Source organism: Vitis vinifera, chromosome 1 (assembly GCF_030704535.1).
Source record: "Vitis vinifera cultivar Pinot Noir 40024 chromosome 1, ASM3070453v1".
Lineage (NCBI taxonomy): Eukaryota > Viridiplantae > Streptophyta > Magnoliopsida > Vitales > Vitaceae > Vitis > Vitis vinifera.
Window position 1 is genome coordinate 14,795,095 of NC_081805.1, and position 26,111 is coordinate 14,821,205.

General features: G+C 38.8%; 7 protein-coding genes across 7 annotated transcripts; 5 read left to right on the plus strand and 2 right to left on the minus strand.

Moving 5' to 3' along the window:
- Nucleotides 1–2,517, plus strand: LOC132253777 (uncharacterized). Its single transcript, XM_059736797.1, has 5 exons — nt 1–279; nt 341–345; nt 479–1,134; nt 1,297–1,763; nt 2,503–2,517. Exons 1-5 carry the CDS (start codon nt 1–3, stop codon nt 2,515–2,517), a joined length of 1,422 nt encoding a protein of 473 aa, XP_059592780.1.
- Nucleotides 2,518–3,721: 1,204 nt separating this feature from the next.
- On the plus strand, nt 3,722–5,196 carry LOC132253778 (hyphally regulated cell wall protein 1-like). Its single transcript, XM_059736803.1, has 3 exons — nt 3,722–4,231; nt 4,486–4,750; nt 4,940–5,196. The coding sequence occupies exons 1-3, from the start codon at nt 3,722–3,724 to the stop codon at nt 5,194–5,196; spliced, it is 1,032 nt and encodes a 343-aa protein (XP_059592786.1).
- A 65-nt stretch (nt 5,197–5,261) lies between these two features.
- LOC132253779 (uncharacterized) lies at nt 5,262–11,001 on the plus strand. The gene is made up of 13 exons (XM_059736805.1): nt 5,262–5,530; nt 5,610–5,932; nt 6,035–6,292; nt 6,449–6,910; nt 7,061–7,173; nt 7,245–7,407; nt 7,713–7,892; nt 7,990–8,149; nt 8,223–8,329; nt 8,396–9,359; nt 9,421–9,527; nt 9,589–9,761; nt 10,768–11,001. Exons 1-13 carry the CDS (start codon nt 5,262–5,264, stop codon nt 10,999–11,001), a joined length of 3,513 nt encoding a protein of 1,170 aa, XP_059592788.1.
- Nucleotides 11,002–13,965: 2,964 nt separating this feature from the next.
- On the minus strand, nt 13,966–14,790 carry LOC132253780 (uncharacterized). The gene has a single exon (XM_059736811.1). The coding sequence runs from the start codon at nt 14,788–14,790 to the stop codon at nt 13,966–13,968; it is 825 nt and encodes a 274-aa protein (XP_059592794.1).
- Nucleotides 14,791–14,792: 2 nt separating this feature from the next.
- LOC132253781 (uncharacterized) lies at nt 14,793–15,461 on the minus strand. The gene has a single exon (XM_059736813.1). The coding sequence runs from the start codon at nt 15,459–15,461 to the stop codon at nt 14,793–14,795; it is 669 nt and encodes a 222-aa protein (XP_059592796.1).
- A 621-nt stretch (nt 15,462–16,082) lies between these two features.
- Nucleotides 16,083–21,915, plus strand: LOC132253782 (uncharacterized). Its single transcript, XM_059736814.1, has 11 exons — nt 16,083–16,120; nt 16,182–17,019; nt 17,115–17,784; nt 17,852–18,585; nt 18,683–18,693; nt 19,079–20,250; nt 20,312–20,409; nt 20,463–20,649; nt 20,729–20,967; nt 21,201–21,743; nt 21,910–21,915. The coding sequence occupies exons 1-11, from the start codon at nt 16,083–16,085 to the stop codon at nt 21,913–21,915; spliced, it is 4,536 nt and encodes a 1,511-aa protein (XP_059592797.1).
- A 2,126-nt stretch (nt 21,916–24,041) lies between these two features.
- Nucleotides 24,042–25,589, plus strand: LOC132253783 (hyphally regulated cell wall protein 3-like). The gene is made up of 3 exons (XM_059736819.1): nt 24,042–24,217; nt 24,346–25,136; nt 25,228–25,589. Exons 1-3 carry the CDS (start codon nt 24,042–24,044, stop codon nt 25,587–25,589), a joined length of 1,329 nt encoding a protein of 442 aa, XP_059592802.1.
- The last annotated feature ends 522 nt before the right edge of the window (nt 25,590–26,111 follow it).

The following is a 26,111-nucleotide window of genomic DNA, read 5'->3' on the forward strand; positions in this document are numbered from 1 at the left end:
ATGGTAACGGTAACGGTGACTGAAACGGTTCTGGTAACAGTGACTGAAACGGTTCTAGTAACGGTGACGATGACGGTGAGGGTGGTGATAATTATGACGGTCACGGTCACGATCACGGTAACGTTGACGGTTACGGTAATGATGACGGCCAAGGTAACGATGACGGTAATGGTGACGGTCAAGGTAACGATGACGGTAACAATGACGATAATGGTAATGGTGATGGTAACGATAACAGTGATGGTAACAGTTACAGTAACGATCACGATAACGGTAACGGTAACGGTGACGGTAACAATAATAAAAATAATAACGGTAACAATAACGATGATGGTTATAGAGACGGTAATGGTAATGGCTACTGTAACGGTGATGGTAATGGTAACAATGGCGGTGATGGTGACGGTAACAGTAACAATAATGGTGATGGTAATGGTAACGATAACGGTGATGGTAATGGTGACGGTGACGGTAACAGTAATGGTAATGGTGACGATAATAGTGACGATTACGAATATTGTAATAGTTGCGGTAACAATAACGGTAATGGTGATGATAACGGTGATGACTACTATTATTGTAACAATTATGGTAACAGTGATGGTAACGGTGATAGTTATGGTAATGGTCATGGTAACGGTCACGATCACGGTAACGATAACAGTAACGGTTACGATGATGGTAGTGGTAACGGTAACGATGATGGTAACAATATCCATAACAGTAAAGGTAACGGTAAAAGTGGTAACAGTAACGGTCACGGTAAAGGTGACGAGAATAGTAACAATAATTGTAATGGTAACGGAGATGGTAACGATGACGGAAATGGTACTGATAAAGGTGACGGTAACGGTAATGATAATGGTGATTGTGAAAGTAATAATAACGGTGGCGGTGATGGTGGTGGTAATAGTGACTACAATGATAAAGGTGATGGTAGTAGTGATGGTAACGGTTATGGTGACGGTAACGGTAATGGTAAAGGTGACGGTGATGGGAATGGTAATGGTAATAGTAACGATATCGGGGATAGTAATGGTAACAGTAACGATAACTGTAACAATAATAGTGATGGTAATGGTAACAATAACAGTAATAGTGACGATAATGGTGACAATAACAACAATGGTGATGGTAATGGTAGCAATGACGGTAACAGTAACGGTGACGGTAACAACAACAGTGATGATAACGATAACAGTGATAGTAATGGTAATAGTGACGATGATGGTAACTGTAATAAAAAGGGTGATGATAATGATCTTGATGATGGTAACATTGATGATTACGTTGAAGGTCACGGTAACGATGATGCTAACGGTGACAGTAACGGTTACGGTGACGGTGACGGTGATGGAAACGGTGACGGTGATGGAAACGGTGACGGTAATAGTGACACTAATGGCTACGATAACGGTAACAATAATGGTGACGATAACGGTAACAGTATCAATAACAGTCATGATAACGGTAACAGTATCGGTAACAGTCACGATAACGGTGACAATAACGTCGTTGATAATGATAACTGTAACGATGACGATAACTGTAAGGATGACAGTAACGGTTATGATAATGGTAAAGATAACGGTAATGGTTATGGTAACAATGATGGTAATTGTCATGGTCACGGTAATGGAGATGCTAACAGTGATGGTGATGGTCGTAGTGACGTTAACGATGACAATAATAGTGGCGGTCATGATGATGGTCACGATGACAGTAACAGAATGGTGACGCTAACGGTTATTGTGACGATAACGGTAATGGTAACGTTTATAGTGATAGTAATGATAACACTCTTGGTAATGGTCTCGATAATGGTTATGGTGATTGATTACTACTCAAAAAGTGTTATTTCATAGCTTGTAATTAACTCTTTTAAACACTTTTGAGTAGTAAAAGGGTGACATTAATAGCCACGGATGGTCTGACTAAGGAGTAGTTATTGCTTTTTAACCCAATTAACATATTAAGGACCTTTACAATCAATTCTAATCAAATTGTGTTAATTTTTGGTGTTTTGATAGCTTTTTGATCACCAAAGCAATCCGAGATTGAGGAGAGTTATTTGGAATCCATGTCAAAGCAATGGAAAGCTCAGAAACATGAAGAACTAAAGCTTTGAAGTCCTTTGCCATAAGCAAATCCGGAATGCAAGGAGGGGAAGTAAAGAGAAATCTGCCATGAAGCATTTTTTATGACAGTCATGTCAGCCACTTTTGGAGTACTTCTTGAAGTCCAATTTATACATGCTATATGTCGTTTCGAAGCTCAGGAAGTCAACAATCCAATGCTTCAAATAGTGTGCGATTCGGAGTTGAAATAAAGGATTATAGCCATTGCAAACCGATCACTCCAAGCTGAAGGAAGAATTTTGCACGGCTGCGAAATCACCCTTTTGCTGCGAAATGATTTCGCAGCCATTTTGCACAGTGCAATGGAATTTCTCCTGAAGTTTTCCGATATTTGTGACCTACACTTTTGGACATTTTGCTTCAGATTTTTGATGTCTAAATTCCCAAATTCTCCTTGTAACCCACCAATTATAGGATTCCTTAGTTATTAAGTTTGGAAAAAGGGTGAATAACCTGAGATATTTTGTTTTGTAATTTTCATATAAATAGCTCTCGAGAGCTTGTTCTCGAGAGGGGGAGGAGAGAACCCTTTTTTAATAGGAAGGAATATATTTTACAGAGCACTTGCTCTGCTTTTCATATATATATTTTTGGTTTTCTCGTTATTTTTCTTTCTAGCCAACCAAACTCTAAGGATTTTTCCTCAGATGATGAGAGGCTAGGCTCTTCGTCTCTTGGAGTGAAGAAAGCTGGGTAAGTTTTCGAATGAAAAATTGGAAGTTTTGTTGTTTTGGTTTTTAATGAAGAGAAAGTGTGACCCGTTAATGGTTTTTATGTTTTTAGTTAACTTAAAACGCCTTTAAATCACCTGGGCCAACACTTGGTAAGGCAAGTGATCTCCGTCCATGGAGATGCATTAGTTTATCTCTTGCGAGCTTTTGGGAGGTGGTTTGAAGGTAGGATTTTCTAGAATAGCCAACACTTGGTAAGCTTTTGGATTCCAAGGAGACATCCATTAGTTATCTCTTGCGAGCTTTTGACGGGTAATCCAAGGTTAAAGATCACCTTGAATGGCAAGTGCTAGGTGAGAGGTATGAGCCATTGCAAGATGCATCAGTGAGAGGGATTTAGTGTTTGAACCCATTAATGGGAAGCATCTGTACAACACCGGTTGGAGAAGGAACTATATGTTAATTCTCTAATGCGAGGAAAAGAAACAAGTGACCGGAACTCCCTTTTTGTATGAGGAACTTGAGCCTAGTGATCTAAACTCCAAGAAACATTTTTCTTTGCAAGTAAAATCAGTTACTATTTTTGGTTAGTTTAAAACCAAACCTTTTTCATTCAAACATCTTTATGTTTTCTTTTAAAGCTAACCTTGAAATGAAAAGGCACCAATTCAACTTTGAATTAATATCATTTGTGAAATGAAAACCCATCCTAGTGAACGATCCTAGAGCCACTATGCTATAGTAGCTTTGTCTTTGCTACCCTAGTTCATGGTGTAATAGGTTATAAATTTTGTTGATTACTTCCTCAATCAAGGAGCACCAGCTAGACATGAATCAGTTGATACACCAAGTGGGCACGAATCAGTGATGGTAACTGTAGCAATAATGGTGACAGTGATGGTAACAATAACGATGACGGTTATCATAAGGATAATACTAATGGTCACGGTGACGGTGACAATAACCGTAATCGTGATAGTAATAGTGACATTAACGATTATGGTGATGGTAACAATGACGATGAGAGTAATGGTAATTGTAACAATGACGGTTATGGTGATGGTGACAGTAACAGTAATGGTGATGGTGACTTTTGTGGTGATGGTAACAGTGACGATTTTGGCTAGGGTGACAGTGGTAGAAGCAATAACGATAGTGGTAATGGTGACGATCACTCTAACGATAATGGTAATGGTCACGATAATGGTGACGGTAATATTAACGGTAACGGTAATTATTACGGTGACAATAATGGAGATGGTAAAGGTGATGGAAACGGAGATGGTAACGGTAACGGTGACAGTAAGAGTAATGGTGATGATAACGGTTACAGTAACTGTTACTGTAACGATTGTAGTAAAGTTTACTGTCACGATAACGAAAATGGTAACGGTCACGATAATGATAATGGTAACGGTGATGGTAATAGTTACGGTAACGGTAATAGTAATGGTAACAGTAACAGTGATAGGTAACGTTGATGGTTGTGGTACTGATGATGGTTACGGTCACGATCATGGTAACATTCACAGTAACAATGATGGTAAAGGTGATGATAATGGTCACGATGACAGTAATGATAACGGTAACGGCGACGATGATGGTAACTGTGATTGAAACGATAACTGTAATGGTAATGGTGATGATTACTGTAACGGTGACGGTAATGGTAACAGTACGATAACGTACATAGTTACGGTAACGGTGATGGTAACGGTAATGAAAACGATAACTGTAATGGAAATGGTGATGATTACTGTAGCAATGACGGTAATGGTAATGGTAACGGTCATGGTGATGAGAACGGTGACGGTGACAGTAACGGCGACAACGACGGTACCAGTGACAATGATAGTAATGACGATTACAATGATGGTCAAGGTAACAGTAATGGTAACAATAACAGTGACGATGACGGTGATGGTCACGGTAACGGTAACGGTAACAGTGACAATAACGGTGACGGTAACGGTCACTGTATCGATAACAGTCATAGAATGATGAGAGTAATGGTAACGGTATCAGTGATGGTAACGGTGATGGTGATGGTGATGGTGATGGTGATGGTGACGGTGATGGTAATGTGACTGTAATGGTAATGTGACTGTAATGGTCAGAGTCATGCAACAGTCACATTCACGGTGATGATAATGGTGACGGTAACGGTAATTGAAACGATAACTATAACAATGGCGGTAATGGTAACGGTAACAGTGGTGATAACGGTGATGGTAACGACGACAATGACGGTAACGGTAGCAGTGACGGTAACAATAACAGTGACGATGATGGTGATGGTCACAGTAACAATAACGGTAACAGTGATAGTAACGGTAACGGTTACGGTAATAGTGATGGTAACTGTATCGGTAACAGTCATAGAATGATGAGGGTAACGGTAACGATATTAGTGATGGTAATGGTGACGGTGATAGTGACAGTAATGGTGACGATGACGGTGACGGTAATGGTCACAGTCACAGTAACAGTCACATTCACGGTGACGATAATGGTCAGGATGACAATAACGATAATGATGATGGTAGCAGTAATGATTACTGTAACGGTGACGATAATAGTAATAGTAATGGTAACGGTAATAGTCACGGTAACGGTGATCGACACAGTGATTGAAACAGTGATTGTAACAGTGATGGTGACGGTGAGGGTGGCAATAATTATGACTGTCACGGTCACGGTGATAGTATCGATGACAATTACGTAACTATCACGGTCAAGGTAATGATGACAGTAATGGTGAGGGTAACGGTAACAGTGATGGTAATGGTTACGGTAACAGTCACGATAATGGTAACGGTAATGGTGATGGTAATAATAACAGAAACAATAACGGTAACGGTGATGGTAATAGACATGGTAATTGTAACGATGACTGTAACGCTGGCGGTAATGGTAACGGTGACGGTAATGGTTATGGTAATGGTGACATTAACGGTCAGGATAACGATGAAGATAACGGTAACAATAATGATAACGATAACGATAACTATGACAGTATTGATAACGATAACGATAACTGTGACAATATTGATAACGATGACAGTAACGGTAATGGTGATGGTAAGGGTAACAGTGACAATCATGGTAATGGTGACGTTGAAGGTAATAGTAACGATAACGGTGATAGTAACGGTAACGGTGATAGTAACGATAACGGTGATGGTAACGATATTGGTGACTATGACGGTGACTGTGATAATGAAGGTAACGGAAATGGTCACAGTCACGGTAACGGTAATGGTGACGATAACGATCACGATTATGTTGACAATAATGATAACAGTGACAATAATGGCAATAGTGACGGTAACAATGATATTGACAATAACAATGATGATAATGCTAACAGTAACGATAACAATGATGGTAATGGTAAGGGTGACGATAATTGTCATGATGATGGTAACGGTGACGGTGAGGGTAACAATCATGGTCACGGTCACGGTAACGGTAACGGTAACGGTAACGGTAACACTAACGGTAATGGTAACACTGATGGTAACGTTGACAATAACGGTGATTGTGACTGTGATGGTAACGATGACAATAATGGTAACAGTAACAATAACGATAACGGTAATCGTAATAGTAACGGTAACAATAACGATAATGGTGAAGATAACAGTAACGTTGACGGTAATGGCAATAGTGACGGTAACAGTAATGGTGATGGTAATAGTAACGGTGACGATAACAGCAACAGTGACGATAACGATGACAGTGACGATAACAATAACGTTAATGATGATAGTGACAATGACAGTAGCTGTAACAGAAAGGGTGATGATAATGGTCATGATGATGGTAACGGTGATGGTAACAGTTACAGTGACGATGACAGTAACGGTCATTGCAACAATGACATTAATGGCTATGATAACGGTGATGGTGATGGTAACAGTATCGGTAACAGTCATGATAATGGTGACGGTAACGTCGTCGATAACTATAACGATAATGATAACGGTAACAGTGAGGGTAAGGGTGATAGTAATAGTTATGATAACGGTAAAGGTTACGGTAACGATGATAGTAACAATGACAGTAACAGTCATGGTAACAATGACATTAATGGTGATGGTAACGGTGATGGTGACGATAATGGTGATGTTAACGGTGATGGTAATGGTGACGGTAACAATGACAATAAAGTGACGTTCATGATGATAGTCGCGATGACGATAATAGTAATGATAACGCTAACGATAATGGTGATAGTAATGTTTATAGTGACGATAACGGTAACTGTCTTGGTAATGGTGACAGTAACGGTTATGGTAGCAATAATGGTGATAATGACGATAACGATAACAATAACGGTAATGGTGACGGTAACAATAACGGTAACCATGATAGTAACAATAACGTTAACGGTTATGGTGATGGTAATGGTAATGGTAACAATGACTGTGAGAGTAATGGTAATTGTAACGGTGATGATGATAGTAACGGTAATGGTGATGATGATGGTGACTATAGCGATGATGGTAATAGTAACAGTAACTGCTATGGTGGTGATGGTAGAAGCAATAACGGTAGTGGTAATGGTGATGGTCACTGTAACGGTAACGATAATGGTAACGGTCATGATAACGGTGACGGTAACATTAACGGTAACGGTAATTGTAACGGTGACAGTAATAGAGACGGTAACGGTGATGGAAACGAAGATGGTAATGGTAAGAGTGATGGTTACGGTAATGATTACAGTAAAGGTTATGGTCACGATAACGATAATGGTAACGGTGATGGTGACAGTTATGGTGATGGTAACAGTAATGGTAACAGTAACAATGACTGTAACGGTGACTGTTACGGTACTGGTGACGGTGCAATCATGGTAATGTTCACAATAATAATGATGGTAATAATGATAATAAAGGTGATGATAATGGTCACGGTGATTGTAATGATAACGGTAATGGTAATGGTAATGGTAATGATGACGTTAACAGTAATGATAATGAAGAGGATAACAGTAATGGTAATAGTAACGGTAATGGTAATGGTGATGGTAGCAGTAACCATAATGGTAACAATCACGGTAACGATGATGGTAACGGTAACAGTAATGGTAACGGTAACGGTAATGGTAATGGTAACGGTAACAATAATGGTAACGGTAATGGTCACGGTAACAATTATGAAAATGGTGATAGCAATGGTGACAGTGATGGTAAAGGTGATGGTCAGAGTGACGACAACGGTCACTATCATGGTGATGGTGACGGTGACGGTGACGGTAACGATGACAATTGCGGTGATAGTAACAGTAACGATAACAATTACTGTGACGGTTACTGTAATGATAACGGTGAGGTAATGGTAACGATAATGATAATAGTAATGGTAATGGTGACGATAACAGTAATGGTAATGGTAACGATGATAGTAACAGTAATGGTAACAGTAACGAAAACAGTAACGATAATGATAACAATGACGGTAACGGTCACGGTAACTGTGACAGTAACAGTAATGGTAATGCTAATGGTAATGGTAATAATAACAATTATGGTAATGGTTATGGTAATGATTATGGTAACGATTACGGTAATGGTTAAGGTAACGATTACGGTGACAGTAATGGTAACAATAATGGTAACGACAACAGTGACGGTAAGGGTCACGGTAACAGTAACGGAAATTGTAACTGTAACAATGATGGTTATGGTGACAGTGATGGTAATGGTTACAGTGACTGTTACGGTAACAATTACATTGACAGTAACAATTACGGTGACGGTAATGGTTACAGTGACGATAACGGTTACAGTGACAATAACGGTTACAGTGACGATAACGGTTACAGTGACTATAACTGTGACGATAATAGTAACGATAATGGTAACGGTAATGGTAACAGTACCAATGATAATAAAGGTGACAGTGAGAGTAATGGTGATGGTGATGGTAACTATGACGATAATAATTACGTTGACAGTCACAATTACGATGACGGTAATGGTTTCAGTGATGATAACTGTGGTGGTAATAGTAACGATAATGGTAACGGTAATGGTAACAGTAACGATTATGATAACGGTGACAGTGACAATAACGATGATTGTAACGATGACGATAACGGTTACGATGACAGTAACGGTAACGGTTGCGGTGAGGGTAACAGTTATGGTGATGTTAACAGTAACGATGACACTGATAGTGATGGTAACGGTAACCGTCATGGTAATTGTGACGGTAACTATAATGGTGATGGTAACAGTAATGGTAACGGTAACGGTGATAGAATGGTTATGGTAGCGGTTACGATAACGGTCATGGCCACGGTAACGATGACGGTAATGGTGATGGTAATGGTTACGATAACAATTATAGTGACGGTAATGGTAACGGTGACGGTGATAGTAATGGTAACGATGACGTTGACAATGACAGTGGTGGTAATGGTCCTAATCATGGTTACGGTAATAGTCACAGTCACAGTAATGGTAATGGTAACGGTCACGTTTATGGTTACGATAACAGTGACGGTAACAGTGACAATAATGGTAACCATACGGTTAAGGTGAGGGTAACCGTTACGATAATGATTACGGTAAGGATTGCGGTAATGGTTACGGTAACAGTTATGGTAACGGTTATGGTGACGGTAAAGGTAACGGTAACAATGACGGTGACAATAATGATAACGGTAATGGTCATGGTAATTATGACGGTAACAGTAATGGTAATGGTAATAGTAACGATGATGGTAATGGTGATGGAAACGGTTATGGTAATGGTGATGGTGACAGTAACAATGACACTAATGGTAACGATGACGATAATAGTGACGGTAACGATGACGCTAACGGTGACGATAACGCTTATGATGATTATAACGGTGGCGATAACTGTAACGGTTACGATGATCGTAATAGTTATAGTGACAGTAACGTTAATGGTTACGGTGACGGTAACAGTTACGGTGATGGTAATAGTAACGGTAATGGTAATGGTAATGGTAATTGTAGACCCTCAATTTTGTCCTTTTAGCACATGTCTTTAAATTCACATCCAGTGCTCCACGGTAGGTCCTTGGTGGCCCATTACTACTCATACGACTTACCTTTTTCTGAGTCACCTCGGAGACTTTGGTTAAGGGATTATCCGCCCTTTTATTGTGACCCTTGGCAGTTTTGATTTAGACTTAAGCTTTCCATTCCTTTTTTCGGATGGTTCTTAAGCATGTTTAGGTCATTTAAACAATATCCCGATCACTTTAGGACACTTAGGTTCACCTTAGGCCCGCTTAAACACTTCATTGAGGCTCAACTTTTTTTTTTCTCTTGATCATTATTGCATGCATTTGATGATTATATTTACTTTGTCTATTCATTTGTTTATTTGTTTATTTATTCATCTATTTATTTAGTCATTTTTTTAATTTCTATTACGTTTTTTTCTTCTTTTATTTTTCTTTCTTTTATTTATTTACCTACTTGATAGAGAATTGTTAGAATTGTTTAGACATTAAATATGCATACGACCCCTTATTGAATGATGGAATTATATAATATGGTCTCTCATTGTTCCCTTTCTCTTCTTTTAAATCATATTTTATTTTATTACCAATCTCATAATTTTCATTAGTTTTTTTTTTTGTTATTTATTTATTTATTTATTTTGTTTTGCATGAGGAGGTGGAATTACATAATCTGGGATGAGTGGCTCTTGTGAAGGGAGAAATATGAAATTAGTGAGGGCTATCACGTGAGGAAGGGGCGTTTTCTTGAATTCAGCACCAATAAGAGAAGTCCAATGCTTGTTAAACATGAAGAGTATTATAAATACAATATTGGGGACAACAGGAGCCTGGGGGAATCTCTCTGATTGTCACGTTCTTAGATGCAAGCTGCATTGCAATGCCCTAGATCCTTCCAAGAAAAAGCTATTTAAACTTCATGATATATTTAAGAGCTTGCCTACTGTAGCAATCAAGAGACCTAAAAGCAGCAGAGCTTGATGTGGACCATTTTATTAAGGACATGGAATCAGTAATGAGGCGTCCAATTCATGAAGATGTCACAGCTGACGTTGACTCTGAAGAAGGCTCGTCATCTGACATGGATTTTGATGAATCTGAAGGTGACAGCAATGTAGCATATCCATATGAGGATAAGAGGTGTGCGAAGGCTTGGTGCTACTGCAGTGGACATGCACCATGATGCTCTTGGGATTGTAGAAGCGTATTGGGAATAAAACCATGGGATTGACGCCGCCAAGGATGATACGCAGTCCACGCATGAGAAGAAGTGGACATGTAGTCTACCATTAGCGTACAACACGCATGATCAGTTCCGAGGAATGGAGGGCTCCACAACACGGCCTGTAGCTTCTTTCCTTTTCTTTCTTTAAAAATGAGCAGTCATCACATCGAAGAGAAGGGGGAAGCCAATAAACTAGTCATTTTTCAGCACTATAGAATTGAGAAAGTAAGAATCTTCCACCTCATATTAAATAATTTTCAAATCCGGAAAGATGCAGCGTATAAGGAAATATTGTGGCTGAATAAGAGATCCTTTGGGAGGACAAAATAAGAAACCTCGTACACAGATGGTAGTGCATTCCATATCAGCAGTCATACTTTCCATACTGAAGAGGCCATCCACGCGCATTAAAAGAGGAAATAAAAATTCCAATAGAAGGAAGGTGCTGCCATATAAATAAGGGTCAGAGAGAACACGCAAGAGACTTTTCTTTTTTTTTGGGGAAGAGATCAAGACATAAAGCAGATTTCTTCCAAAGAGGATGAGGACAGATTTTTTTTTAGAGAGATCCACAGCAGAGGAGATATTATTTTGCTGAAACAAAAGAAGGATTTTTGGCAGGAGAAGGAGAAAGGTGAGAAAATTTTTTCTGGGAGAGCAAATAGATCCACACAGAGATGGAAGCCACCTCAACGCATCAAAGGCAGATTTTTTTTTTAATACAAGTGAGTTTTGAAATAGTTTTGATTATTTTTGTTCGTAATTCATAAGTCTATGCTATTTTTGTTTGAATCCATATGATAGTCAAAATGTGTTTGTGGGTTTAATTTATTTAGTTTTGTCTTAATTCACTCCTTAGTTTAATTTTGTTATTGATTCTGATTTCTTAGTTTAATTAATTGATCTTTTTTTAGGTATAATTTAGGTTTCGATTTGGTTTATTAATTTATTCTATTCATAATGTTAATTCAATTGTCTGATTAAACCTTTAGAAAGATTGCGTATTGTTTTTCCAATTTCGATTATTTTGATTTGATCCCTATTTAATTTTGATTGATTGCATCAGATTGGAAACATTTGAGTTTTATTTATTCATACATTTTCTACTCTTTTAATTACTTGTATTTCATTTATTTATTTATTGATGAAGTTGATCCCATATTTGAAAGTTCATATTTTTAGTATTCTTTGATTTAATGTGATTCATTTTAATTAGTTTAGATACTTTTATCATTTTAGTTCGTTAATAAAATTGATTCTATATTAAAAGTTCATGTCTTTAGTTTACTTTTGATTTAGTTTAATTCATCTATTTAGTTCAAACACATTTATAGTTTTAGTTCACTGATAAAATTGATTTTATGTTTGAAAGTTCATGTTTTTAATTTAATTTAGTCAAACTCGTTATAATTAGTTTAGGTACTTCTATAATTTTAGTTCCTTACCCGAATTGATCCCTTTTTAGTTTTTATTCCAAAATCATTAATGTTAGTTCCTAATCATCCTTATCTTAGCTTATATGCTTTTAAAATCCTAGCGGTTAGTTCATGAATTGATACTTTGTTAGTTTGTCTAATTTAGAATGTCTTGCCTGTTAGTGATCCTTCATTTAATTTGATTTTTTTTCTGAGGCCATTGGAAAATCATGAAGATTGGCCTCTACCATCACCATTATCATTTTTGTTAATTACTAAAAAAATTTTACTTTGAGGTTTCATTTTGTTTTGTTTGGTATTTTATTTCTTATATTTTATTTTTTTTCCCAAATTAATCCCTTTTATTTTAAAATAAAATACTTTTCTAAAAAAAAAAATCATTTTAAAAATCTATTTCAAAAACTCATTAGAGTCCTCAGGATCAAAATTTCCTTTTTTTTTTATTATTTAAAAATAATATGCAACCATATCTTGTTCGATTTGCATCCTTCTCGGTTTTCAACAAAAATTTTGGTTTTGAACAAAGACACGAATCAAAGCTTGTGGTCCCACATAAATGGGATAATTCTGAGCTAAATTCGTGTATATCAATTAGGGAATTGGTGAAACCCCTACATAAGAAAATCTTTTCAAAAATTATTTTTGTTGCCACTTTTGTCACTTATTGAAATTATGTCTATCTTTTTTTAGGAGTTGTATACAGGATGAGTGTGATAATTATTGTTTTCATATACTTTGACAATTTCTACTATGATAATTAGATAACGAGCATGCTAGGATTTCTATATTTTATTATTTATTATCTAACCCCTTACAACTTGAGGAAGCACATTACAAATTATCTATGCTATCCAGGTATGTCCTCTATCACCTACTTTATGAATTATGTGAATATGCTTGTCATTGTGAAATAATGCTTATGTCTAATAATGTTTGAGTGTTTTGATATACATGTTTCATTGTTTGATTATTTCTAATAAAACACATGCTGGATGATATATTGTTTAAATTAACCATCGATGTTTTATGATAGCACTTGAGAAGCGGTCCAGGTACGCATCCTAACCTTCCTTTATTATGATTTGATCTTATTTGGCATGCTATTTTTTTGGAACCACCTAGCCTACTTAGGTATCCATAATTAACCGATTAATTGCCACACCCCTTAACTTAGTTAGTAGAGACCTTTATAGGGCTTAGAGAGGTGCTACCTTTTAAAGGTACCTTCCCAATAGGTAACCTGATCCTCGGACTTAGACTCGGGTTTTTCAAAGACACACTTTTCCAAAAATTATGGAGTCATTTTTTTAGGGTTTTATTTCTTGTTTTATTTTCCCTTTAAAAAAATATAAAATAAGTGGCGACTCCAACATTTTTTCAAAAATCAATTTTTCACAAAATAAAAAGCGAGTCTCGCCGATCGAGTGGGGGCGCACGTGAAAATGCGGGTCCACAGTAATGGTAACGGTAACAGTAACAGTCATGATCACGGTACAGCTATGACGGTGACCGTAATGGTAACGGTGACGGTGATGGTGATAGTTGTGGTAATAGTCCCAGTGATGCTTACGATAACGGTCACGACTATGATCACTATCACGATCATGGTCACAGTAATGGTAATCGTAACGGTAACGGTCACAGTCATAGTTACGGAAATGGTGAAGGTAATAGTGACGGTAACGGTAGCGGTGACTGTAACCGTTACAGTAGCGGTTACGGTAACAATTAAGATAACAGTTATGGTAACAGTTGCAGTGACGATGGTGGTAACAATGTCGGTCATAGTAATGATAACAGTAACAGTCATAGTAACTATGATGGTAACCGTAATGGTAATGGTCACGATAATGGTAACAACAACGATGATGATAACGGTGACGGTGATGGTGACGGTAACGGTCACGGTCACGGTTACAGTGTCGATGACATTAAAGATAAGGTTCATGGTGACGATGAGGATGGCAGTAACGGTCACAGTCATGGTGATGGTAACAGTCACGGTAATAGTGATGGTAACGATCACGGTAACAGTGACGATAACGGTGACAGTGGCGATAATGGTCACAGTCATTGTGATGGTAACGATGACGATGACGATGACAGTGACTGTAACGGTGATGGTAACGGTGAGGATGATGGTAATGGTGATGGTCACAGTTACGGTGACGGTAAAGGTTATGGTGATGACACTAAAGATAACGATGACGGTAACAGTCACAATAACGATCACGATAATAGTGACGGTAACAGTCATGATCACGATCACGATAATAGTGACGGTAACGGTGATGGTGATGGTAATGGTCATAGTCACGGTGATGCTAACGATGACGGTGACGTCACAGTAACAATGATGGTAATAGTTACGGTGGCGGTAATGGTGACGGGAAAAGTAAATGTAACAATAATGGTGACGATTATGGTTACGGTTATGGTGATTGTAACGGTGACAATGACGGTAATGATGAAGGTGATAGGTACAACAATGGTTACAGTGATGGTAACAATAACGGTGACCGTAATTGTAAAGGTAAAGATGATGGTGATGGTGACTATAACAGTAGCCGTAATAGTGATGGTAACGGTGATGGTGATGATAATGGTGATTGTAACGACCACGATCACGGTAACGGTGACAGTAAAGATGGCTCTGATGATAATCTTAACGAGAACTACAACGGTAATGGTAATGAAAACGATAACGGTAACACTAAAGGTAACAATAACAGTTATGGTAACGGTAATGGTAATAGTAACGATGATGATAACGGTGACGAAAACAAAAACGATTACGGTAACAATGATGGTGACAGTAACGGTGACGGTAACGGCAACGATGACGGTAATGCTTACGATGACAGTAATGGTAATGATAACGGTTATGATGACGGTAGCAGTAATGATTACAGTGACAGTAACGATAACTATTACGATGACTGTAACATTTACGGTGATGGTAACGATAACGGTGATGATCATGGTAATTATGACAATAATAGTAACAGTAATGGTAACGATAACGGTGATGGTAACGGTTACGATGACGGTAATGGTTACGGTGACGATAATGGTAATGGTGACGATGATAGTGACGGTAATGGTTACAGTCACGGTAATTGTAACGGTAACAGTAACAGTAATGGTAATAGTAATGATGATGGTCACGATAACGCTGACGGTGATAGTAACGGTGACAATAATGGTTACGATAACAGTAATGGTAATGGTGAGGGTGATGGTGACAGTTGTAGTAATGGTCCCGGTGATGGTTATAGTAACAATCAAGGTCACTGTAAAGGTAACTATAACGGTAACGATCACGGTCATGGTTACTATAACAGTGAAGGTAATAGTGACTGTAACCATTACGATGACGATAACCATTACGGTAACGGTTACAATAACAATTACGGTAACGATTATGGTAATAGTTGCGGTGACGATAATGGTAACAATTGCGATGACAGTAATGATAACATAACAGTCACGGTAACTATGACGGTAACAGTAACGATAATGGTAACAACAATGATGACGATAACGGTGATGGTGATGGAAACGGTGACGGTAACAGTGACAGTAACGATAACGGTGACGGTAATGGTCACAGTCACAATTACGGTGATGGTAATGGGTCGGTGATGATGACACTAAAGATAACATTAATGGTGATGGTGACGATGGCTATACCGGTCATAGTCACAGTGAAGGTAATGGTCATGATCACGGTAATAATGATGGTAACGGTGATAGTGGTGGTAACGATCACAGTCACGGTGATGGTAATGGTGACGATGACAGTAACTGTCATAGTCACAGTTATGGTGACGGTAATGGTTACAATGGTGATGACACTAAAGGTAACAGTAACGGTGGTGGTAACGGTCATAGTCACGGTGACGGTAACGATCACGGTCACGATCACGGTAACAGTGAAAATAACGGTGACGATGGCAGTAACGGTCACAATCATGGTGACGGTAATGGTGACAGTGACGGTCACGATAACGGTGATGGCAATAGTAATGGTGACGAGAAAAGTAAGAGTAACAATAAGTGTAATGATTACGGTTACTGTGACTGTAACGGTGAAGGTGATAGGTACGACAATGGTTATGGTGACGCTAACAGTAATGGTAATAATAACGGTGACGGTGACCGTAACGGTAAAGGTAAGGATGATGTTGTCGGTGACTATAACAATAACGATAATAGTGATGATAATGGTGATCGTAACGATGGTTGTGATGATAATCATAAAGATAATGACTATGGTAACAAAAACGGTAACGGTAATAATCGCGGTAACGTTAAAGGTAACGATAACAGTGATGGTAACGATAATGGCAATAGTAACGATAACGATAGAGTTGACAGAAACCGTTACGATGACAATAACGGTGACAGTAATGGTGACAATGATGGTAACGGTGACGGTAATGGTAACGGTAACGGTTACGAATACTGTAACGGTGACGGTTACGATGACGTAAGGGTGATGGTTACGGTAACAGTTACAATGACGATAATGGTGATGGTAATGGTTACGGTAACGGTGATGGTGACGGTAATGGTAATAGTGACGGTGACAGTGACGATAATGTTTAAGCTCATGGTAATTTTAACGATAAGAGTAACGATAATGGTAACAGTAACGGTGACGGTGACGGTAACCCTGACGATGATAGAAATGGTGGCGATAACGGTTACGATAATAGTAATGGTAACGGTGACGATCACTATCATAATCACGGTGACGACCACGGTAATGGTTATGGTAATGGTATTAGAGACAGTAACGATTATGGTAATAGTTGCGGTGATGGTAATAGTGACGATGATAGTAACGATAACAGTAACTATCACGATAACTATGACGGTAACAGTAACGGTAATGGTAACAATAATGGTAACGGCAACGATGACGATAATGGTGATAGTGACGATAACGATCACGATCATGGTTATGGTGATGGTAAAGGTTACGTGACGATGACACTAAAGATAACGTTAATGGTGACGGTGACGGTAACGGTCACGGTGATGGTCACAATAACAATGACAGTAATGGTGATAGTGGTGGTAACGGACACAGTCATGGTGACAGTAACGGTAACGATGACGGTGACGGTAACGGTAGCAATGACGGTAACAGTGAAGGTGACGGCTACAATAAGGGTTAAAGTGATGGAAACAGTAATGGTCAGTAACGATAACAATAATGGTGATGGTGACCGTAATGGTAAATGTAAGGATGATGGTGATGGTGACTATAACAGTAACAGTAATAGTGACGGTGACGGTAATGGAAATAATAACGGTAACGGTAAAGATAACGATAATAGTGATGGTAACGACAATGGTTATAGTAACGATGACGATAACGGTGACGGAAACGGTTACGATAACGGTGATGATGACAATAACGGTGACAGTGACGATGACGATAACGGTTATGATGACGGTAACGGTTACGGTGACGGTAACGGTTACGGACAGTTACGATGGTGGTAACGACTACAGTGACAGTGACGGTAACGGTAACAGTTATGGCGACGGTAACGGTAATGGTTACAGTGGCGGTAACTGTAATGGTAACGATTACGAGGACGAAAATGGTTACAGTGGCAATAACGGTAACGGTTACGATGAAGGTAATGTTTATGGTGATGGTAACAATTACGGTTATGGTGATGGTGACGATAACGGTGATTGTTATTGTTACGGTGACGGTGATGGTAATAGTATCGATAACAGTGACGATAATGGAGATGATAATGGTGACAATAATAGTAACGGTAATGGTAATAGTGACGGTTACGATAATGGTGATGGTCACAGTCATGATCACGATAACGATCATAGTAACGGTGACGATAATGGTGATGATAATGGTTATGATAACGGTAACTATAACAATGACGGTAACAGTGATGCTAATAGTAACGGAATGGTAACGGTGACGGTAACAGTGACGGTGACGGTAATGATGATGGTAACAATAACAGTAACAGTGACGGTGATGGTGACGGTGACGGTAACGGTGATAGTAACAGTTACGGTGATGATAATTGTAATGGTGACTGTGATAATAATGGTAACGGTAATGGTGACGGTAATGGTTATGGTGACGGTAACGGTAGCGGTTATAGTAATGGTGATGATAATTATAACTTTCACTGTAACAATCACTTTAATAGTTATGGTTACGGTAACGATAATCGTAATGGTGACGGTGAATATAACATTAATTGTAACGGGGACGGTGATAGTAACGGTTACGGTAACAATTAAGGTGATGGTAATGGTGATGATAGCAGTATCGAAGACGGTACCGGTAATGGTAACGGTGACGATCCCTGTATTGAAGATGGTAATAGTAATGGTAATGGTAATGATAACGATAACGATAACGGTATTGGTAATGAGAACGGTGATGGTAACGGTAATGGTGATTGTGACGGTAACAATGATGGTAACGATGATAGTAATGGTAACGATGACGGTAACGGTGATAGTAACAGTAACGGTGATGGTAACGGTAATGGTGATTGTGATGGTGACGATAACGGTAACGGTAATGGTGACAATCATAGTAACGGTAACAGTAACAATAATGTTTATGTTGACGGTGATGATAACGGTAACGGTGATGATAACGATGACGGTAAGGGTAACGAGAACGATCACAGTAACGGTAATGGTAGCGATCACTGTAACAGTAATGGGGATGGTCATAGTGACGATAATGGTGATGATAACGTTCATGATTACGGTAACGATAATGGTAACAATAATGGTAACGGTGATGATAACGATAACGATAATAGTGATGGTTACTATGACAATAAAGGTGATGGTAATAGCAATGGTAATGGTAACAGTAACGATAACGGTGATGGAAATGGTCACGGTAACGGTTACGATCACAATAATGGTGATGGTAATGATCATGATCACGATAACAGTCACAGTAACTGTGACGGTAACTGTTATAGTAATGGTTATGATAATTGTAACTATAATAGTGATGGTAAAAATTATAGTAACGGTAATAGTGACGGTAACAATAATGGTGACTGTAACAGTAACGATAATAGAAATGGTAACGATGACCGCAACGGTTACGATTACTGTAATGGTTACGGTAATGGTAACGATAATAGTGACTGTGATTGTAACGGTAACGGTGACAGTGACAGTGAGGTGATGATGACGGTAACGATAATGGTAACAGTAATGGTGAAGATAATAGTAACTATCACAGTAACGGTCACTTTAACGGTTATGGCTAGGATAATGATAATCGTAACGGTGATGGTCACAATAATGGTAATTGACGGTGATAGTAACGATTATAGTAACAATTACGGTGATAGTGATGGTAACGGTGATGATAACAGTATCGAATACTGTAGTAGTAATGGTAATTGTAACAATAACAATAACAGTGTTGGTAATGATAATGGTGATGGTAACGGTAACTGTAACAGTAACAGTGACGGTAATGGTAACAGTGATGGTAACGGTAACGGTAACAGTGACGTTGACAGTATTAGTGACGGTAACGGTGATAGTAATGGTAATGGTGACTGGGATGGTGACGGTCACAATGATAGTAAGAGTAACGGTGACGGTAACGGTAACGAGGACAATCATGGTAACAGTAATGGTGACGATAACGTTCACAATTACGGTAATAGTAATGGTGATGGTAACGATAATGGTGATGGTAATAGTAACGATAACAGTAACGGTTACTACAATGGTAACGGTGGCGGTAATGGTAACGGTAACGGTGATGACAATGGTGATGGTGATGGTGACAGTGACGGTAATAGTGAACATGGCTGTAATGGAAATTACAATGATGGGCACGGTAACAATAACGGTGACGATGACTGTAGCGGTAACGGTGATGGTCACTGTAATGGTGATAATAACGGTCACTATGTCAATAACAATCGTAGTAATGATGAGAGTAATGGTAATGATGACGGTAATGGTGACGGTAACGGTGACGGTGACAGTAACGGTTTTGGTAACAATTATGGTGATAGTGATGGTAACGATCACTGTAACGATGATGATAACAATATCGAAGATGGTAACAGTAACGGTAACTGTAATGATAACGATAATGCTGTGGGTAAGGATAACGGTGATGGTAACACTAATGGTGACGGTGACGGTAATGGTGACGGTGACGGTAACGGTTATGGTAATAATTACGGTGACGATGACAGTAACAGTCACAATAACGGTGAAGATAACGGTATTACGGACGGTAACGGTAACGATAACTATAACGGTGATGGTATTGAAAAAGGTGACAGTAATGGTAAGAGTGATGGTAAAGGTAACGATGATAGTAACGGTAACGGTGACGTTGACTATAATAGTGACAGTAATGGTGATAGTAACGGTAACAGTGACGGTAACGGTATTAGTGACTATGATGGTGACTTTGACGGTGATGGTAACGGTAACGATAATGGTAATGGTGACGGTAACAGTAACGGTGACGGTAACTTTAACTGTAACGGTAATGGTGATGGAAACGGAAATGGTAACGGTAATGGTGACAATAACAATCACGATTACAATGATGGTAATGATAATAGTGACGGTAATGGAAACAATGATGGTGACGGTGATATTAATGATAATAGTGATGGCAATGGTAACAATAACGGTAACAATGATGGTAATGGTAAGGGTAACGATAACGGTAACAGTAACAGTGATGGTAACATTGATGATAACAGTGACTATGATGGTAACGGTGACGATTACAATGACAGTAACGGTGATAGTGTGGTAATAGTATCGGTAAGGATGACAATAACGGTGATAGTAATGGTGATGATGGAGACGGTATCAGTAATGGTAATGGTAACAGTAACGGTCACGGTAACGATATCGGTGATGAAGACGACTACAATAATGGTGATTGTAACAATCACGATCACGATAACAATCACAGTAACAGTGACGTTAATGGTTACAATAACGGTAGCTATAATGGTGACGGTAAAAATAACGATAACGGTAACAATGACGCTAACAGTAACGGTAATGGTAATAGTGATGGTTATGATAATGGTGATTGTAACAGTCACGATCACAATAACAGTCACAGTAATAGTGACGGTAATGGTAACGGTAACGGTAACGGTTACAATAATGGTATCTATAACGGTGACAGTAAAAATAACGGTAACGGTAACTATGATACTAACAATAGCGGTAACGGTAACGGTAACGGTGACGATAATGGTAACAGTAATGGTAACGATGACAGTGATGATAACAATGACGGTAACGATTACGGTGACAATAATGGTAACGGTAATAGTGATAGTGAGGTGACGGTGACGATAACAGTAAATGGTTATTGTAACGGTGACAATAATCGTAATGGCAGTGGTGACTGTGATGGTGATGGTAATGGTAACGGTCACAATGACAGTAATGGTAACGGTCACGATAACGGAAACGGTAACGGTCATGATAACGATAACTGTAACGGTCATGATAATGGTGACAATAACGGTAAGGGTGACGATAATTGTCATGATGATTGATTCGTGCCCAATTGGTGTCTCAACTGATTCGTGTCCAGCTGGTGCTCCTTGATTGAGGGAGTAATCAACAAAATTTATAACCTATTACACCATATACTAGGGTAGCAAAGACAAAGCTACTATAGCATAGTGGCTCTAGGATCGTTCACTGGGATGGATTTTCACTTCACAAATGATATTAATTTAAAGTTGAACTGGTGCCTTTTCATTTCAAGGTTAGCTTTAAAAGAAAACATAAAGATGTTTGAATGAAAAATGTTTAGATTTAAACTAACCAAAAATAGTAACTGATTTTACTTACAAAGAAAGGTGTTTCTTGGAGTTTCAGATCACTAGGCTCAAATTCCTCATACAAAAAGGGAGTTCCGGTCACTTGTTTCTTTTCCTCGCATTACAGAATTAACATATAGTTAATTCTCTAATCGGTGTTGTACAGATGCTTCCCATTAATGGGTTCAAACACTAAATCCCTCTCACTGATGCACCTTGCAATGGCTCATACCTCTCACCTAGCACTTGCCATTCAAGGTGATCTTTAACCTTGGATTACCCGTCAAAAGCTCGCAAGAGATAACTAATGGATGTCTCCTTGGAGTCTGAAAGCTTACCAAGTGTTGGCTATTCTAGAAAATCCTACCTTCAAGTCACCTACCAAAGGCTCGCAAGGGATAAACTAGTGAATCTCCATGGACGGAGATCACTTGCCTTACCAAGTGTTGGCCCAGGTGATTTAAAGGCGTTTTAAGTTAACTAAAAGAATAAAAACCATTAACGGGTCACACTTTCTCTTCATTAAAAACTAAAACAACAAAACTTCCAAATTATGCATGTGGAAACTTACCCGGATTTCCTCACTCCAAGAGACAAAAATCCTAGCCTCTCATCCTCTGAGGAAATATCCTTAGAGTTTGATTAGCTAGCAAGAAAACTAACGAGAAAACAAGAATATATATGAAAAATAGAGCAAGTGCTCTGTTCGTTAATTCTATATATGATATATCTATATATTGATCGATTACATGATTCTCTTACAGTGGATGCAAGGGAATATATATAGAGACGTTTTTCCAACCTTCCTAACTAAGAAATCTTATGGTTGGTGGATTACAAGGAGAAGAATGGAAATTCATACAAAAATATCTGAAGAAAAATATCCCAAAGTGTCGGTCGCAAATATCGGGGTGCTTCAGGAACCATTTCGCAGGTGAAAACGAGGTCTGCGAGATTTCGCAGACATCCAAAAAGGGCTGCGAAATTACTTCGCAGCAAAAGGCTGGTTCCGCACCGCTGCGAAGTTGGCTTTCATCTTGTGGTGTTTGGCTTCCATCGTGGCATGAAACTTCAAGGGAAATCCAAAGCACTGTGCAAAAAGGCTGCGAAATCAATCCGCAACAAAAGGGTGATTTCGCAACACTTTGCTGAATCCTTCCTTCAGCTTGGAGCAGTCATCTTCCAAAGGCTGTAACTTCCTCATTTCAGCTCCAAATTGTACAGGTTTAAAGCGTTGATTCTTGACTTCCTGAGCTTTGAAATGGTATATAGCATGTAGAAAATGGACTTCGGGAAGTGCTCCAAAAGTGCGAAAGAAGACTGCAGCTGCTGTCCTCTGTTTTCTTCACTCTGTTTTCCTCTCTTCAGTGCTCTTTCCTTGCATACTTTGAACGACTAAGGCAAAGGGATATGGAGCTCCAAAGCTTGGTTCTTCATGAATTTGAGCTTCCAAAAGCTTTGCCATGAACTATATACAGCTCTCCCTCATTCTTGGATTGCTTTGGTGATCAAAAAGCTATCAAAACACCAAAACTTAACACAAATTGATTAGAATTGATTGCAAGGGTCCTTAACATGTTAATTGGGTTAAAAGGCAATAACTACTACTCAAAAGTGTTTAAAAGAGTTAATTACAAGCTATGAAATAGCACTTTTTGAGTAGTAATCAATGATGGTAACGTTGATGATAACAATGACTGCGATGGTAACGGTGACGATTACGATGACAATAACGGTAACGGTGACGGTAACTGTCACGATAACGGTGAAGATAACGGTATTGCGGAAGGTAACAATAATGGTAACAGTAATGATAATGGAAATGGTGACGGTAAAGATAACGGTGATGGTAAGGGTAACGATGATGGTAATGGTGACGTTGACAGTAATACTGATGGTAACGGTGATAGTAACGGTAACGGTGGCAGTAACAGTATTGGTGACAAAGATGGTGATACTGACGGTGATGGTAATGGTAATGGTAATGGTGACGGTAATGGTGACAGTAACGGTAACAGTAATGGTGATTGTAACTTTAACAGTAACGGTAATGGTGATGGAACCGGTAACGATAACAACGACGATAACGACAATGGTGACAGTAACGGTGATGTTGATGATAATAGTGACGATAATGGTGATAGTAATAGTAACAATGACGATAACGATAAGGGTGATGATAAGTATCATGATAATGGTAACGGTGACGGTGAAGGTAATAGTAACGGTCACAGTCACAATAATGGTAATGCTAATGGTGACAATGACAATAACAACAACAGTGACAGTAACGATGATATTGACTATAACAGTGATGATAATGGTGACAATAACAGTTACAATGATGGTAACAGTAAGGGTGACGATAATTGTCATGATGGCAGTAACGGTGACGGTGAAGGTAACGGTAATGGTAACGGTCATGGTCACGATCACGGCAACGGTAACGATGTCGCTAACATTGACGATAATGGTGATTGTGATGGTAATAGTGATGATTACGATGACGATGATGGTAACTATGACGGTGATAGTAACGGTCACTGTATCGGTAATAGTCATACTAATGATGAGAGTAATGGTAATGGTGACGGTGACAATAATGATGAAGGTAATGGTATCGCGAACGGTAATGGTAATGGTAACAGTAATGGTAACTGTAATGATAACGATAACGGTGACGGTAACGATAAAGGTGATGGTAAGGGTAACGATGATAGTAACAATGACATTGATATTAATAGTGACGGTAATGGTGATAGTAACGATATTGGTGACTATGATGGTGATGGTGATGGTAACAGTAACGGTAACATTAACGGTGATGGTAATGGTAACGGTAATGGTGACGGTAATGGTGATGGTAACGATAATGGTAACGGTGACAGTTACTTTAACGATAACAGTAATGGTGATGCAAATGGTAACGGTCATGGTAACGGTAATGGTGACGATAACGATAGTAGTGACGATAATGGCAACAGTGACGGTAACGATAAGGGTGACGATAATTGTCATGATCACGATAATGGTGACGATGAAGGTAGCAGTAACGGTCACAATCACGATAACGATAACGGTGACGATAGCATTGACGATAACAGTGACTATGATGCTAATGGTAATGATATCGATGACGATGACGGTAACGGTGATGGTAATGGTCACTATATCGGTAAGAGTCATAGTAATGATGAGAGTAACGGTAACGGTGATGGTGACGGTAACAAACATGATAATTGTGAAATAATGATATCGTGGAGGTAACGGTAATGGTTACGATAACGATAAAGATAATGGTGACAATAATGGTAACGGTGATGGTAAGGGTAACGATGACGCTAACGGTGATGTTGACGATAATAGTGATGGTAACAGTGATAGTAAAGGTAAATGTGGCAGTAACAGTATTGGTGACTAAGATGGTGACAATGACGGTGATGGTAACGGCAACATTAACAATGACGGTAAAGGTAACGGTAGTGGTGACAGTAACGGTAGGTAACAGTAATGGTGATGACAATGGTAACGGTAACGGTAATGATAACAGTGACGATAACGGCAACAATGACTGTAACGGTGATGTTGACGATAACAGTGATGATAATGGTGACAATAAGAGTAACAATGTCAATAACGGTAACGGTATTGGTGACTATGATGGTGACAGTGACGGTGACGTTGATGGTAACGGTAACGGTAATGGTAACATTAACGGTGACGACAACGGTAATGGTAATGGTAACGGTGACGGTAATGATAATGGTAACGG